The sequence below is a fragment of the Gracilinanus agilis genome, chromosome 5 (genome assembly GCF_016433145.1).
Source record: "Gracilinanus agilis isolate LMUSP501 chromosome 5, AgileGrace, whole genome shotgun sequence".
In the NCBI taxonomy this organism is placed as follows: domain Eukaryota; kingdom Metazoa; phylum Chordata; class Mammalia; order Didelphimorphia; family Didelphidae; genus Gracilinanus; species Gracilinanus agilis.
This window is the reverse complement of record NC_058134.1, coordinates 107,821,873-107,838,987: the sequence shown is the minus strand read 5'-3', so window position 1 is coordinate 107,838,987 and position 17,115 is coordinate 107,821,873. Positions and strand designations below refer to the sequence as shown.

At 36.3% G+C, this 17,115-nt stretch overlaps 1 protein-coding gene across 1 annotated transcript; it reads left to right on the top strand.

Annotated features, from left to right (window-relative positions):
• The first annotated feature begins 6,670 nt into the window (after nt 1–6,670).
• LOC123249704 (probable inactive serine protease 37) lies at nt 6,671–15,967 on the top strand. Its single transcript, XM_044678838.1, has 5 exons — nt 6,671–6,701; nt 7,377–7,521; nt 11,425–11,624; nt 13,898–14,042; nt 15,808–15,967. Exons 1-5 carry the CDS (start codon nt 6,671–6,673, stop codon nt 15,965–15,967), a joined length of 681 nt encoding a protein of 226 aa, XP_044534773.1.
• The last annotated feature ends 1,148 nt before the right edge of the window (nt 15,968–17,115 follow it).

The following is a 17,115-nucleotide window of genomic DNA, read 5'->3' as shown; positions in this document are numbered from 1 at the left end:
GGAGACAAAGGAAATTTGTTTCAAAGCAAATACACCTTTAATTTTCAGAAAAGACCATAAAGATGGTGAAAATGAAGGTTCAAAAAAAGAACAAATTGCAGTTGAGAGTAGTGGCAAATCCTGGCTATCCAGGAAACTAAGGTTGACAGATCTTCACCTAGGAAGTACTGAGTTTCATAGGGCTAAGATAATATGGTGTCTTCACCAAATCTGACACCAATACAGTGAGTTAGGAATCTGGAGAAAGTAGGGGGGTCCACTAGGCTGGGCAAGGTGGCCCATGTAGGAGTTAAAGCATGTTAAAAATCCTATTCAGATCAGATTGCTGCCAGACCTGTAAATCCTGTATTTTCAGCCTGGGCAAAATAGGAAGACCTACTTTTCCCAATCCTTCCAAAAATAAAAGGAGAAAGAGACAGAGAATAAATTGCTACTAATGACAGGTTTAAAATTAGATTGAGAAGATAAGAGTTTCATACAGCAAAGGTTATATTCAGTGAGTTAAGAATTTTTCTTTTTTCTATTTCTGTTCAATAAAATTGAATAAAAACCCCAAGTTTCTCCATCTTTTCATAATTCATTTTCTTGATTCCCCTCACCCCCTATTTTTATATTTTCTATCTGTTTTTCTGGGAAAAATGCTTGACTCATCCTTTTTTTTAATAAGAAATGGATATAATCAGAGTTATCACTTAAAAGTTTTCTTTGTTACCTCTTTCAAATAATTTTCTATTATTTTGACATACATAGGGAACACCTACTTGAGGAGAGCTTTCAGTGTGGCATTGAATGATATTGAATAATTTTTTTTAAATAGTCAACAAATAAGAACAGTGGGGTCTTGTATTATCTGTTTTAGTTACTTGTGAGATGGTAAAGAAATATTCTATTATGGCATTTATATGTATAAGTATATATATTTTGTATATGTGTGTGTCTGCCTATCTTTTCTATTACTATCATCAAGGTTGAACTCAGTGTGTCCCATATGAGTGTGTTCTTATAAAATTTCTATAAAGATGATGTGATAGGAGCAATATCCTAGCTCCTATAAATATAGGTTAGTTTTTCTTAAAAGGAATTGAGACTTTCCTTGGTACTTGGTTATTTCAGAGGACTAAAAGCTTAGACTCTTAAAAAATATTTATTTTTTCCCTTATTACATGTAAAAATAATTTTAACATTCTTTTAAAATAATTCAAGTTCCAAATTCTCTCCCTCCTTCTCACTCTTTCTCCCCCAGTCCTTTCTCTTCCTTCCTTCAGAGAATAAGCAATCTGATATAAATTTTACATGTTCAATCATGTAAAACATTTTCCTATGTGAGTAGTTTCATGGAAGAGATCTCAAACAAAAAGAGAGTAAAATGAAATATAGTATTTTTGGTCTGCAATCAGAAACATCAATTCTTTCTCTGGAGTGGATGACATTTTTCATCATAATATCTTAGAATGTCTTGGATCACTGTATTGCTGAGAATAACTAGGTCATATTGTTGTTACTGTTTACAATGTTCTTCTGACTCTGCTTACTTCACTTTGCATCACTTCATGTAAGTTTTTCCAGATTTTCCTGAAATAATTCTGCTTGTTAATTCATATAGCACAATAGTATTCCATTATAATCATACACCACAACTTGTTCAGTAATACCCATTTGATGGACAACCCCTCAGTTTCCAATTTTTTGTTCACAAAAAGAACTGTTATAAATAATTTTGTGGAAATAGGTCCTTCCCCTGCACCTGCCCCCTTTTTTAAATTTCTTTAGAATACAGACCTACTGTAGTATTGCTGTGGGATCAAAGGGTATGCAGAGTTGTAAAGCCCAAGTCTCTGCTATCCTGTTTTCCAATTTTCCCAACAGTTTTTCTCAAATTGTGAATTCTTGTCCCAAAAGCTTGGATCTTTTGATTTATCAAATACTAAATCACCATGGTCATTTATTACTCGATATTGTGTACCTAACCTGTTCTACTAATCCACTACTCTATTTCTTATCCAGCACCAGATTGTTTTTATATTACTGCTTTGTAACACAGTTTGAGATCTGGTACTGCTAGACCACCTTCCTTCATTTTTTTTTTTTGTTGATTCCCTTGATATTCTTGACCTTTTGTTATTCCAGATGATTTTATTATTTTTATAGCTCTCTAAAACAATTTTTGAGCAGTTGATTGATATGGCACTAAATAAATAAATTTAGGTAAATTGTTTTTGAAAATTATATAAAACCAGTCTACCCATGAACAATTAATATTTTCCCACTATTTGGATATAGCTTTATTTTTGAGAAAAAGTGTTTCATAATTGTGTTTAAATAATTCCCAAGTTGTTTTTTTTTAGGTCAGATAGACTCCCAAGTATTTTATATTGACTATAGCTAATTTATATGGAATTTCTCCTTCTATATTTTGCTGCTGGGCTTGGTTGGTAACATATAGAAATGCGGATGATTTATGTTGGTTTATTTCATATCATACAACTTTGCTACAGTTGTTAATTATTTCAATTGATTTTTTAGTTGATTCTCTAGAATTCTCTAAGTAGATCATTATATCACTTGTGAAGAGTGATGGTTTTGTTTCTTCACTGACATTTCTGATTCTTTAAATTTCTTTTTTTTTTCTCTTATTGTGAGAGATAACATTTCAGGTATAATATTGAATAATAGTGGTGATAATTGACATTCTTGCTTCACTCCTGCTCTTATTGGGAAGGCTTCTAGCTTGTCCCCATTTTAGATATTTGCAGACAGTTTTAGGAAGATACTACTTATCATTTTAAGGAAAGCTCCATTTAATCCTATGTTCTCTAGTGTTTTTGATAGGAATGTATAGTATGTTTTGTCAAAAGATTTTCTTCATCTATTGAAATAATCATATGATTTCTGTTGATTTTATTTTGTATATGGTCAATTATGTGGATAGTTTTCATATTACTGAACCAACCCTGCACTCCTGGTAAAAATCTCACCTGTTCATTATGTAGGATCATTGTAAAATATTGCTGTAATATCTTTGCTAGTATTTTATTTAAACTTTTTTGCATCAATATTCATTAAAGACACTAATCCATAGTTTCCTTTGTTTTTTTTTCCTTTGGTTTAGGTATCAGCACCATATTTCTGTTATAAAAGGAATTTGGTAGGACTCCTTTTTTTCCTATTTCCAGAATAGTTCATAGAATAGTAAGATCAATTATTCTTTAAATGCTTGATAGAATTCATGTGTCAATCCATCTGTTCCTGGGACTTTTTCTTGGGTATTTCATTGATGATTTATTCAATTTCTTTTTTCTAATATGGGGTTGTTTAACTATTCTACTTCATATTCATTTAATCTGGGAAGTTTATATTTTCATAAATATTTATCCAATTCACTTAGATTATCAAATTTATTGGTATATGACTGAGTAAAATAACTCCTAGCAATTGCTTTATTTTTCTCTTCACTGGTAGTGAATTCACCCTTTTCATTTCTGATACTGGTAATTTGATTTTCTTATTTTCCTTTTTAAATCAAATCAAATCAATGCTTTATCTATTTAATTGTTTTTATAAGACCAGTTTTTTAGTTTTATTTATTAGTTAATGGTTTTAATACTTTCAATTTTATTAATATCAATTTTGATTTTTAAGATTTCTAATTTGGTATTTAATTGGAAATTTTTAATTCATTCTTTTTCTATCTTTTTAGTTGCATTCCCAAATCATTGATCAGTACTTCCTCTAATTTATTGATGTAAGCATTTAGATATATAAAATTTCCCCTAAGTCCTGCTTTAACCATATCCCATGAATTTTAGTATGATGTCTCATTGTTGTTATTCTCTTCATTGAAATTACTGATTGTTTCTATGATTTGTTCTTTGACATTTATTCTTTAGAATTAAATTATTTAGTTTCCAATTAATTTTTAATCTGTCTTTCCATGGCCCTTTATGGAATGTAATTTTTATTGCATATTGAACCCAAAGGGATGCACTTAATATTTCTACTTTTCTGTATTTGTTTATGAAGCTTTTGTGCACTAACACAAGATCACTTTTTATGTATGTCCTTTGCACCGATGAGAAAAAGGTATATTCCTTCTTGTTTCCTTTCCAGGGAGCCATCATATCTAACTTTTCTAAAGTTCTATTCACCTCTTTAACATCTTTCTTATTTATTTTTTGGGTAAGATTTGTCTCATTCTGAGAGGGGAAGTTAAGTTCCCCTTCTAGTATAGTTTCACTGTTTATTTCCTCCAAGCCTGGCATTCTATCCATTATGCTGCCTAGCTGTCCCTAATATATTTTGTTTACTTAATGATCCTAAATTCCAGTTTTAGATTTGTCCAATTGTTTTTCAGTTGTGTCAGACTCTTTGTGATCCCATTTGGGGTTTTCTTGGCAAAAATCCTGGAATAGTTGGCCTTTTCTTTTTCCAGCTCATTTTACAGATGAGGAAACTGAGGCAAACAGAATCAAGTGGTTTTCCTAGGCTTCCATAGTTAGTAACAAGTAAGGTTTCAATGAAGAGGCTCAGATATTTGGAAATGACATATAGTGTTAAAAATATATCATTAAAACATTTTAATATAAAAGAAAAACAGATTCTGCTAGGCTATTTCTTTTTCTGATAGGGTTATGAAGTTGATAGACCAGAAGAATGATGTAGATATTGTTTACCTAGATTTTAATAAAACATACAATAAATAATAATAATAATAAAACCTGTCCTATTTTTCTTGGGGGAAAGATGGAGAGATTTGGGCTCTGTGATAGTAAGATTCAATGGATTATGACCCAATTTAATGCCTGAAACCAAAGAATAGTTGTTAATATTTTTCTGTCTAACCAATAGTAATGATCATACTCTTTTTTCTTTTATTTTCTACTCTCTAGATTTTCATGATGATGCTCTCTCCAAGTTTTCTGCTCAACTGGCTTACCATTCCTTCTCAGTCTTCTTTCTTCAAGGCTTAGTCCTGAGCCCTCTCCTCCCTCAATACTAGTTCACTTGTTAATTTTATCAGTTCCCAAGAAATCAATGAACATCTCTTATAGATGATTCCCAGATTGATTTATCCAACTTTAATATCTCTTGATCTCCAGTTTTACACCTCCAACTGCCTATTGGACATATTCAATTGAATGTTCTATGGCATATTAAACACAACATAGCCAAAACAGAACTCATTTTCTATTCCCTCAAACCTTCCTATCTTCCTAATTTTCTTATTGCTGTCAAGACCATCATCATCCTCCCAGTCACCCAGCTCATGTCCTTGACTCCTCACTTTCCATATGTAATCTGTTGCCCAATTCTATCTGTTGATTTGACCTTCACTCTCTGTTATATTGCCTCTCCTATCCTCTGATGCTGTTATCTCTCTGTTATATTGCCTCTTCTCTCCTCTTATGCTGACATATCCCCTTGTGCGTGTCCTCATCACCCTTTGCCTGAACTACTGCGATAACCTTATTGGCCCCCTTGCCTCCACTATTTCCCTAATCAATGCATAATCCATTCATCTATTAAAATGATATTTGTAAATCATAGATTTGACCATGTCACTCAATCTTCTCACTTTTCAATAAACTTGGGTGACTCCCTATTGCCTCCAGAATTATGATATTCCCTTTTTGTCTTTTAAAGCCCTTAATCACACAATTCTTCCTTGCCTTTCCAGACTTTTTACACTGTCTTCCTGGGTACTCTATAATCCAATAACTCTGCCCTCATTGCTATTCCTTGTACTTGGAAGGTGGTTTCTAATGGAGTGCCCCAAGGATCTGTGGTTGGTCCTGTGCTGGGTTCATATTTTGATCAATGGTTTGGATAAAGACAGCATTCTTGTTAGATTTAATAGATGGCATAAATTCAAGAAGGACTGTCAGTAAGATGAAGGAAAGAATCAAGGTTCAGAAAATCTTAATAAGCTAGGTAGTGGGCCATATATAAAATGAAGTTTAATAGTCATAAAAGTAAAATCCTACTGAACTTTAACTTAATTACTGAATACATTAAGCTAATGTATTCAAATTATATTTATTCTGATATGCTTTTATGTGTTTTGGGGTACCTTTGCTGTTTCTGTTCAGTGAATAGAGAGCCAGGCCTAGAGATAGGAGATCGTGGGTTCAAATCTGGTCTCTGACACTTCCTAGCTGTGTGATCCTTGGGTAAGTCAAATAACCCTTATTGTCTATCCCTTTCCATTCTTTTAACTTGGAACCAATACACAGTATGGATTCTCAGATGGAAGGTGAGGGTTAAAAAAAAAAAAAGGTAAGTACTTGCCTGGGCTGTTGCTCAGGACAACAAGGATAATAAAGATAGTGATAACAGGGAAGGGAGAGTGAATGTCATAAAGAGAGGAGGGTCTTATGTAAAGTATAAATATCCGATTGGTTACTTAGAGAAGAACTTGTGAGCCAGTTTCCCTAGAGAGAGCTAGAGATTATCTGTGTCTGGAGCACCTAATCTGGAGAAGAGAAAAAAAAAATACAACTTTGAACCCTGAATACCTTTCTCTCATTTGGGGTCTAGATCTCATTTAAAATCTCCTTTCTAACACTATCCACTATTTCAATGCAGTACCACCATGGGGGCAGGAGGGAGATCCCAAGTTCTACTTCTTTCTGCCTTCCCTACCTGATTACTGGAACAGATTCCTGAAACAACAATGAAGTTTATTCTCTTTGCTCTCCTTGTGGGTGAGTCTGTGAATCAGTCTTGGGTTGTGTTAGATTGGGAGGGGCTCATCTTGAGTGGGAGGTCTGAGCAGAGTCAAGAAACATGACTATGAGCAAAGATGGTTTTCTTTACTTGAATTTCTACCCTAGAAAGAAATGTAGCTATGAGCAGAGATGCCTTTTCTCATATCATAGGAATATAGATTTAGAGCATCATTGTACTTGGAAGTCATCTTATCCATTTTCTTTCTACATGTGGGAACTGATTCCTGGAGAAATTTAAGTTACTTTTGTTGCAGCTTACATAGGTACCAAGTAGTAGAAATACAACTCAAACTCAGGTGTGGTGACTAGGGTTTGGGAGTTTCTCCACTATGCCACACGTTACCACCCCCAACTAGAAGCTTAGGATTCTAGTTTATGTTGAGTTCACTCTCTCCCTCCAGCCCATTTATATTGATAAGACTGTTTAAGGGTATCACTTTTGGTGGTGGGTAGGTTAGTCCTCCTTATCCATTCCCATTTATCTCCTTTGCTGTTTCTATTTGTTATTGATCATAGAATGAAGGGAAATAATGAGGTAGCAACACCAAGGCCTGGCAATAGGGTGCCAGGAATAATTGAGGGAGCCAGCAGGAGGGATGAGAAATGCTATTTTTCTGATCCATTAATCTGCTTCCCTGCTTCTTTCCCCAGGTGCATTTTACTCTGATCATACAGTCAAGCATGACAAGGAAGACCTTGTTTCCTACCCAGTGTGCATCAAAAACCACTTTAGTCCTTGCGTAGGTGTCCTTATCCATAAACAGTGCTTGTTAGCAGCTGCCCACCACTACTTACCGTGAGTAATGGCAACTCTACACTTCAACTTCTACATATAGCCATATGTTTTTCTCTTTTAGCCTGCTTTTCCCCCTGACTTCTTTAACCAAAAAACGTTTGAGGGCATCATTTTCCCTTTCTTCCAGGCAAGGATGGTCACCTGGCCCAAACAAATCATTGTCAAATCATTGAAAAAGCATTTATTAAGGTATCTACTAAGCTCTGGGGATGCAAAGAAGGAAAAACATCACCCCTAACTTCAAAGGACTTTACAACCTAATGGGATATCTATATAAGACTGCAAATGAAAGGCAATCTTAGAGTGAAGGCACTAAGTAGAGGGGAATTCAAAAAAGCCTTAAAGGAAGACAGAGAATCCAGAACATGGAGATAAGGAAGGAGAGAATTTCAGGGACAGGGGACAGCCAGGGAAAAGGCTTGGGATTGGGGGGGGGGGCGGGGTTGGGAGGTTCAGGTGGGAAGAACAGCAAGAAGGATATTATAGTTGAATTGAAGAATAGCTGGAAAGGGAAAACTAAAATGTGAGAAGACCAGACAGGTAGGAAAGGGCCAGATTATGAAGGGCTTTAAAAGCCAGACAGATTTTATGTTTGATCCTGGAGTTAATAGGGAGCCACTAGAATTTAATGAAGAGGCAGGAACATGGTTGGCCCTGTGCTTCAGGAAGATTAGCTGGATAGTTGAATGGAACAGCACAAGTATGCGGTGATCAGGGCCTGTATCAGAATTATTGGCCTTCTAAAGGGAAAGAAGAATATCTATATCTATATGTGTAAGATTGTGAAAATAGAAATGTGTCACTGGAGGATGATATCAAGGCTGTAAAGGCTGGATGACTGGAAAGATATTCAATAGTAGTTTCCATAGTAATAAAGGAATTTTGAAGAATGTAGGATTTCGGGGGAAAGATAATGAGTTCTACTGTGGGCATGTTGAATTTGAGATCTTGTTTGCAGATGTCCAGAAGCATAGTTGCGAATGTAATATTGAAGCTCTGAAAGGTAACTAGGTAGCAGAGTAGGTAGAGCACCAGGCCTGAAGTTGGAAGGAACTGGGTTCAAATCTGCTTCACACACTATGTGACTCTGGGCAAGTCATTTAACCCTGATTGCCTAGTCTTTGCTGCTCTTCTGACTTAGAATTGATGCTAAGACATAAGGTAGGAGTGTAAGAAGACTGAAACTCAGGAGAGAGGTTTAGACTGAAGATTCATAGATCTGAAAATCATTTACATAGGAAACAATGGATGGAACTACCAGAGCTGTTGAGATCACTAAGCAAGAAGAAGAGAAAAGGTCCTAAGACAGAGCCTGAGGGACACATTAGTGGGTGTGTTAACTGAAGGGTGAAACAGCTTAGAAAACTTGAAAAGGAGCATTCATTCAGTAGGAAAAGAGGGGGGAACCAAGAGAGAGCAGTGTTACAAAAACCTAGTGATGAGAGATTATTGAAGAAAAGAGGGTGACCAACAGTGTCAAAGCTCCATAGAGGTCAAGAATGATGAAGACTGAGTTAAAACCATTAAAAATGGTAATTATGAGATTATTGGTAACTTTGAAGAGAGACTATTGGTAACTTTGAAGAGAGACGTTTGAGTTGAACAATGAGGTAAGAAGCCAGAATATAGAATTTAGAACATGAGGAGAAAAGAAGTTGAGAGTCGTCTTTTACAGATGACTTTCTCAAGAAGTTTAGCCATTCTAGAGGAGAGATATAGAGGATGAGACTTAGCAGGTGATGGTCAGACCAAAAGTGAAAGTTTATAAAAGATAAGAAAACACCGGTGTGTTTGTAGGCATCAGGAAAATAGCCAGTACATAGGAAGATATTGAAGATTAACAAGATAGTGAGAGGAATGAGGGAACAACCAGCTAGAAATGATAGGATGGGGTAAGATCAAGGGTGGCAAAGTTTTACCCTAGCCCCTGATTATGAGCTAGAGTTGGGTAGTGATAGGAGATAGATGGGGGGGAGGGGAAAAATGAAATATTGAGGAGAGGAGCAAAGAGGAGAGGGACCTTTTTTATAACTTCATTTTTTTTAGTTAAATCTGAAGCAAGATCCTCAGTTGAGAGGTTGGAAGAGGAGGGAGGGGGAAGGAAGCTTGAAAAAGGATGAAAATTGTGACATAGCTACTGTGGTGGGTCATATGGAGCTAATTGATTAGGAAGTGACGTGAAAAAGGATTCTTAACTTTAGATAGGGCTCAGTCAATGTTTTGTAACATGAATTTTGTAGCATGAATATAATTTTTTCTAACTCTTTCCAGGATCCCATGAATAGGTGGCAGATGGTGGGAAGAGTAATCAAAGTGGGGTTTGGTGAGGATTGATGTTGGTGATAGAACAAGGAAGCAAGCACATCTCAAGTGTAGAATTAAACCAATTCCCCAAGGGTCAAGATAAGGAAGGGAAGAGAGACCATTAAATGCACTCTTCCATTTTTCAGATCTCTTTATGTGTTGTCTATTAAATTGTAAGCTACTTGAGGGCAAGGACTGTCTTTTTTTTTGTTTGTATTTATATTCATATCCCAATTGCTTATCACAGTACCTGACACATGATAATAAATTGAGTATTGACTTGACTGGCCAGTGCAGGGATGATAACCTGGGAAAAAACTGGAGATCACACTGAAGATAAATAACAGAACTGGAAGTGATAAGGCATAGAGAAAAATGAAATGTAAAAGATTATGATCAGGTAAAGGTATTTTGGAGTTCATGAACATGGAGGTACAACACTGAGGAGTGACAGCCATCTCAAGGGTATGACCATCTCTGTGTAGCTGAGGTAGAGCACAGGTCATGGGAAGTTCTAATTATTTCTCATTCTAGATGAATATGTGCTATGGAAAGAATGGTGTGAGGTTTGAAGGTTTATAGATGACACCAGAATCTTAATAAATATAAAATAGGTTGAGAATGGAGGTTGTAAAATGCCTTGCTACCTGTGGGATCCTGGGTCACCTAATTTTCTGTGCTTCAATGCCTCTTTTTAAAAATTGGTATTGGACTAGATCGCTTCTAATTTTCCTTCTAACTCTTGAAATTTATAATTTATTATTTTATGATCCTATGAGGAGTTCATGGACCTGAGAGGTTAAGATATGAAGACTTAGACTTCATTTGGATAGTAATTACAAAAGGGCAGGGTTGTGGGGGAAACAAGGAGGTTTTTAGAGTCTAGTAAGAAGGATCCAAAAGCAAACTGGGTGGCATAGTTGGAAAGAGCATTGAGCTTGGAATCAGGAAGACTCATCTATACGAGTTCAAATTCAGCCTTAGACACATGACCTTAGGCAAGCCAATTACCTGTTTGCTTTAGTTTCCTCATCTGTAAAATGAGCTGGAGAAGGAAATGGGAAACCACTCCTACCTAGAAAACCCCAAATGAGATCATGAATAATTAAAAATGAGTGAAATGACAAAACAGCAAAAGAAAGATCCTGTGGAACTTTAGAGAAATTGTGTGTTTTGAAAGATTGAGGTACATTCCAGAAGAATGATGAGGAAGCATGTGCCCCTCCTTCTGATAGATTGGTGGTGGAATTAAGATGCTGAATTTTAGATACATTTTTGGAAATGGCCAATAGGAATTCTCCGGTTGTTTTATTTTGCTTCACACACACATACACACACACACACACACACACACACACACACACACACACACACACAATGACAATAGGTATAATAGGGGGTGGGGAAGTGGGATGGATAGAAAATAATTTGCTTGTTAAGTAGAAAAACTTAAAATAAAAAAAGATGAATTGAACAAAAGAATAATTTGTATCCACTAAGAGAATAATGAACAAATAGGTGGTTAGGAGAGAAAGGTTATTATAACTTCATAAATTTATTTTCCTCTTACTCTCCATAAAAACTTCATGCCTCTTACAGAAGACTCAAAACGTTTATGGGAAATTTCACGAAGAGAATTAAGGATGCCACAGAACGAACCATTAATTCCATACACATGATACCCTGGAATTTAAGTACAAATCCTCCTGAGCACAAACTCATGGTTCCATCCACTCAAAGTATTCCTCAGGGTACTACCTATCCTGGCTCTGATGTGGACAGGAGTGTACCCAGTGGTGGTAAGTGTCTATCTGGTAGTGGTAGCAAGAGCTTGGTGGAAGGATGGGATAGGAGAAGTAGAAACCATGTGGCTTGGGTCAGGACAGTGATGGCAAACCTATGAGACATGTGTCAGCAGTGACACACATAGACATTTTCGATGACACGCGGCCACATGCGGCCACAAACAGAGAAATATGGGGCTGCATGCCAAGGATAAAACATTTGCTGTAGTGCAGTGTAGACACTCTGTGCACTATAGATGATAATTCTACCTATATTAATTTACCTATTTTGGATCATTAAATAAGTTATATATTGCAATTGTACATTTTTGTTATATAAACTATAAATATTGCGAAATTATGGTTTTTTTCTTGAAGTGACACACCATCTGAGTTATGTTTGGTTTTTTGGCAAATTTTGACACACTAGGCTCAAAAGGTTGCCCATCACTGGGCTAGGAGTAAAACCAGAATCATATAGTATCATGCTTATTACCCAAATTCAAATATACTTACCAAAGACCACACAAAAAACCCTTCTTTATGAGACTTGCAAGCTATCAACTCAGACTGTGATACTATTGGCATCTTCTTTCTTCCGTATTTCTTTGTTTTAAGACACATACTACTTAACTACTAGCCCATACCTTTTCTGTCCTTTTTCTCTACTACTCCCCTCATTCCTTCTCCTAAAAATATGTAAGCATTATTCCAAGGCTCTTTCTTTAACTTTATTCTTTCTTTACAGTCATTCTTGTAGCAATTAGTTAATTAACTACACATTTCAGATGCTAAGAATCTGTGCCCAAATGGCTCAAGATCATGTCAAAACTCAACCTATCATGTTTTCTCCTAAACTTTTCTTTTCTACTGATCTACCTAGTTGATAATAATATTATTTTTCTATTCACTGACATTCCAAACTTCAGGATCAACTTTGACCTCTCTCTGTCTCATACCCTCCGCATCCTAAATGTCTCATTGATTCTTTGTTATATCTTTCAAAATTTGCCTTCACCATTTCCTCAATTCATTCAACTCTTTAATTAACTCTCATATGCACTATTGCAATAGTTTCCTAATAGATCTCTTGAATCAATTCTTTTTCTGCTGTTATTCATGGAAAAATGTACCTTTGTAATAATAAAAGGAGCCAGCCAGAAATGGATGTTGATAGAAGGGAGAGAGAGAAGGTCTGTGTGGTGACTATCTCCTCCAGCACTCCCCTGGGAGACTTTAAGGGGATATCACCCCAAAACTGGGGTGACCTACCCCTCAAGAGTTCGGGGCAATGCTTCCCTACAGGAGTATGTATGTGATACCCCAATCAGATCCTGAATAAGGTTGGGGTTCACTCAAAGCTCCTCTGAGGTCAGTTATTTTCACAGCAGGTGGTCTGGTTCAAAGATGAAGGCTGCCAGACTGGAACACTATCTGACTATTAAATGGCTTTTGTTATTTACAAATCAGGAATTGAGGAAAAGGGTGATGGCCAAGAGGGATTTTGGGGTGCCCTCTTCACTATTCCTATAGGGTTTGTCACAGGCAGGAACCCTAGTGGTTTCAACTCCTAAGCTTCTCCCCACCCCCCTTCCCCTTCTATTTCTTTTTCTATTTCTATTCTTTCCTATAATTGTAAGCTTTGACTGAAAAGGGTCTCTCAGCAAGGATAGGTAAATGGATGAGGGAGACTAAGAGATTGCTCCCAAAGGAGTCCAAAATCTTAGCTGACTTGATGGTTGTAGTCTTGAAAAGATGGGTAGTGTTGAAATGGCTGTGATCAGGGAATCAAGGTTTCAATTATCATGAGAAATATCTTCAGCAAGGCCTCTGGAACAGATCAGAGCTGGCTTGTCTGCCTCCTCACTCCTCCCAGCCCTCACCCCAAAGACCACTCTTTCCCTTCTCCTGGGAGAAATTCCCCAGAATCCTCTATGATCTCAACTGTCAGCAACTGCCAGCAACTGTCTTCTCCTTCTTTGGTTCCATCTCCTTTGCACAAAATCCCATCCCTACACCTTGCACCCAATATATGAACATACAATGTCACTCTTTTGCCAAAATATCTTAGATTTCAAATATATTATGATTTTTGTGGGGCAGGAGGTTATAACCAGAAGGCAACTTAAACTTGGAAGTATTATACAAAAACTAGCAGGTTTTAAAAACATAACTCAATCTTTTATTTTGGCTCATTTCTTTTTATGTCTAGGGTACAAATTTACTAGACTTAGAGTGAAGTGAGAAATCATGGGCATTGGCAATATTTTTCTTTTTCTCTCCTTCAGATAATAACCCTGACTTCCAGCAAGACAATAAGGCCCTTATGATCATAGAGAAAAAATGTCAGAAAAGGGACCTAGGAAAAGTCCGCAGGAAGAGGAGCTGTTTGCATTTCTTAAATCCTTTCAGGAGGCTTTGTGTGGAAACTTGGTAACTCCTTTTTTCTGCTTTTTCTCAAATGATTCTGCTCATAAGTTGATATGTAATTATAATTATTTTTGTTTAGTCATTTCAACTATGTCTAATTCCTCATGACCATTTTGGAGGTTTTCTTAGCAAAGATACTAGAGTAGTTTGCCATTTCCTTCTTCAGCTCATTTTGCAGATGAGGAAACTGAGGCAAACAGGGTTAAGCGACTTGTCCAGGGTCACACAACTGATAAGTTTCTGAGGCCAGATTTGAACTCAGGAAGATGAGTCTTCCTGACTCCAGGAGTGGTACTCTATTGACTGTGCCACCTAGCGGCCCATTATCATAATATCTAATTATAGTAATATCTAATTCTGACCATACTAATTTCAACTTTGGTAAGAATCATTAATATTAATAAAAATTATTCATCCATTCACTTCACAACCATTGGTAAGTACCTGTGTTTTCAAACATGATTTTTACCATGGGAAGAGATCATTAATTCCAAGTTCTGAGCTTATAGTGAGATGGATGCCACATATAAATGAGCGTGTGCTAACTATGCAATAATATGAGGCAGAATAGGATTTGGAAAAGCATTTTCAAAGTACACTGTTATTCAAAGTATCATAAAAAAGATAATTTCTGATGGTGGTGGGGTGATTTTTGGGGGCAGGGTAAAGGAATTTCTTCATGGCTACTTAAAATAGGCCTTCTTGTCAGGTAGTTTTAATTAATGAAATTTTACTTGAGTTTGTATTGTTTTTCTTCCTGAAATTGAGAAATATTGTACAGCAGGAATGGCACCACTTTCTTCCACATCTTCCTGTAGTGCCTTCAGTACTCAAGAAACTCACAATAAATGGTATTATCTGCCTATCCTTGCTTTTCTGTCTCTGTTCTTCAGAGACCTTGTGTGTAAAATGTAGGAGAGGCATCAAGATGAAGTTATGTCCTCTCTATATATGATGAATGAAGCTCAGTTGATAACTTGGTATTGCATAAAGAGTTATCACCTAAAAAAATGGAAGCTTCTTGTTTACATCATTCTCTTATTCTGTTTTATGGTATTAATCTGATCATTGAGAACACATATCTCATTATAACTTTATTTTGAAAGAACTAGTAATAATAGCCCTTTATTATGTTGCCTTTGACATGTTTTCATGAAGCCTAAAGTGCTTACAATGCAAATTATATGACTGTGTTAAATGGGAGGTTGTCATCCTCCATCCTTCTCTGGGTTAAAGATTCAGTTCTTCTAGGCAGATAGGGGAAGGATGAATCTCAAGGTAAATGAGGCTAAAGTTATAGTATGCTTTTTATGTGACTCCTCTGAGGATGTATCTATCTACTTGGGGATGAATGATGTGAGGGTTACGCGAGTGAACCCAGGTCTTGTCACTGTGACCCTCACCTCACTAGGTTCCTCAATAAAGGGCAATGGATCTTGATCACTGGGTCCTTTTGCTAGGTTATCATAAAAGTTTTGGATATTTAAAAAATCTTAGATATTGTTTCAACCTTAAAGAGTGCAAATCCCTCATTTTACAGATGAGAAAACTGGCTCTGGCAAGATGAGTACTTTGCACAGGACCTATAATGTGTAGCTGTGTTCTTGGTGTAGTGGCAGAACTCAGAATCAAATTTGGTCTTTTGATTCTAAGTGTGTAGTATTCACTATTGTCTCTCTAGGGGACATTGAGGCATGTCCTGACTGAAAGGGCTACGAATTCCTCAGGAGAATGATTCTGATAACCTGTCACTTTTTTTCTTTCTTAGGAAGTGGTATTGGCTACTGTCATCTGCAATGACAAGATTCAGATCAAGAAATGTTAGCCATTTCCTTGAAAATAATATCAGCATCTACACCAATATTTTCTGCTATATCCTAAGTATCCAGAAATTTTTCATCAAGATGAGTTACTGCTATGTTTTCTGACATATGCTGTCAGAAAAAAATCAGTGGCGGTAATGAATTGTATTAAAAGGAAAATGACCTTCAGTATTAAAAGGAATATGACCTTCAAAGGCCTAAATAAAATCTTTCTACTGTATTCAACATTAAGCAAATCAATTTGAAAGGTATTATATTTAATCTTAGAAATAATATTTTCAAAAGAATGAAGAAACTAGAATGAGCCCTAATATGAAAAAGGAGTTAGAAAAAAGTCCTATAATGAAGTTACAATAATATTGAGCTTCATTAACCTGAAGAAAAGGGATGGCTAAGGGATAGTATTTATTCTGTTCAAGTAGATAAAAGATTTCTATGGGGAAAACTTTCATATATTCCTTTTTTTTCTGTGAAGGGCTGAGCACAAGAGAGACTACATTTAAATTCAAATAGAAGAAACTGTTGAGTAGAATAAATAATTTTGTGGCTAGCTCAGATTTTTTTTTTGTTTTACAGTAATCTCTTTTTAGATCGACAAGCAGGTAGATTGATGAGAGAGAGAGAGAGAGAGAGAGAGAGAGAGAGAGAGAGAGAGAGAGAGAGAGAGAGAGAGAGAGAGAACATTTAAGTGCTTTCCACATGCCAAGGAACTGTACTAATGACTAATGATGCAAATACTCACAAGCAGGGCAGATCCTGGTCTTAAGTAGCTTATATTCCAATGGAGGAAGACAACACAAACAAGTGAATTGGAAACCAGGAAGAGGTGTGACTCCTCATGAGTCATTGAACATTCATCCAAAGAGGTTTACTTTGCCCCCCACCAAAAGCAAAATTATTTAGTGAGGAATCAATGGCACTTCCATTTTCAGCTTTGGTAGATGCCATGTCCTTCACTTCCAGATAGAAATGCATCTGATCAGCAGGTCTGCAGAATATGGTAGCCCTTGGTCTTAGAAATCCACTAATTCCAGGCCTGGGCTCAATATGGCTGGGACATTTTATTACCACTAGACCAGGAAGCTGTGTCAAGGAATGGACCCTAGGGTATGTGGGAGGAGTTAGGGACTATGGAAGATGGGAGGTAATTAGTAATCAGGTTGTGGGAGAGTGGAAGGAGAGGCTGAAGGAAATGTATTTGGGGAGAGAAAAAAATTTTAGGGAAGGATTGAAGTCATATCTACTATTTCCTC

Bases quoted from the DNA above. Each gene is read 5' to 3' on its own strand.
- LOC123249704 (XM_044678838.1), top strand. From the start codon at position 6,671: ATGAAGTTTATTCTCTTTGCTCTCCTTGTGG. The intron at 6,702-7,376 runs GTGAGTCTGTGA...TTCTTTCCCCAG, and splicing joins TCTCTTTGCTCTCCTTGTGG to GTGCATTTTACTCTGATCAT. The intron at 11,625-13,897 runs GTAAGTGTCTAT...TCTCTCCTTCAG, and splicing joins CAGGAGTGTACCCAGTGGTG to ATAATAACCCTGACTTCCAG.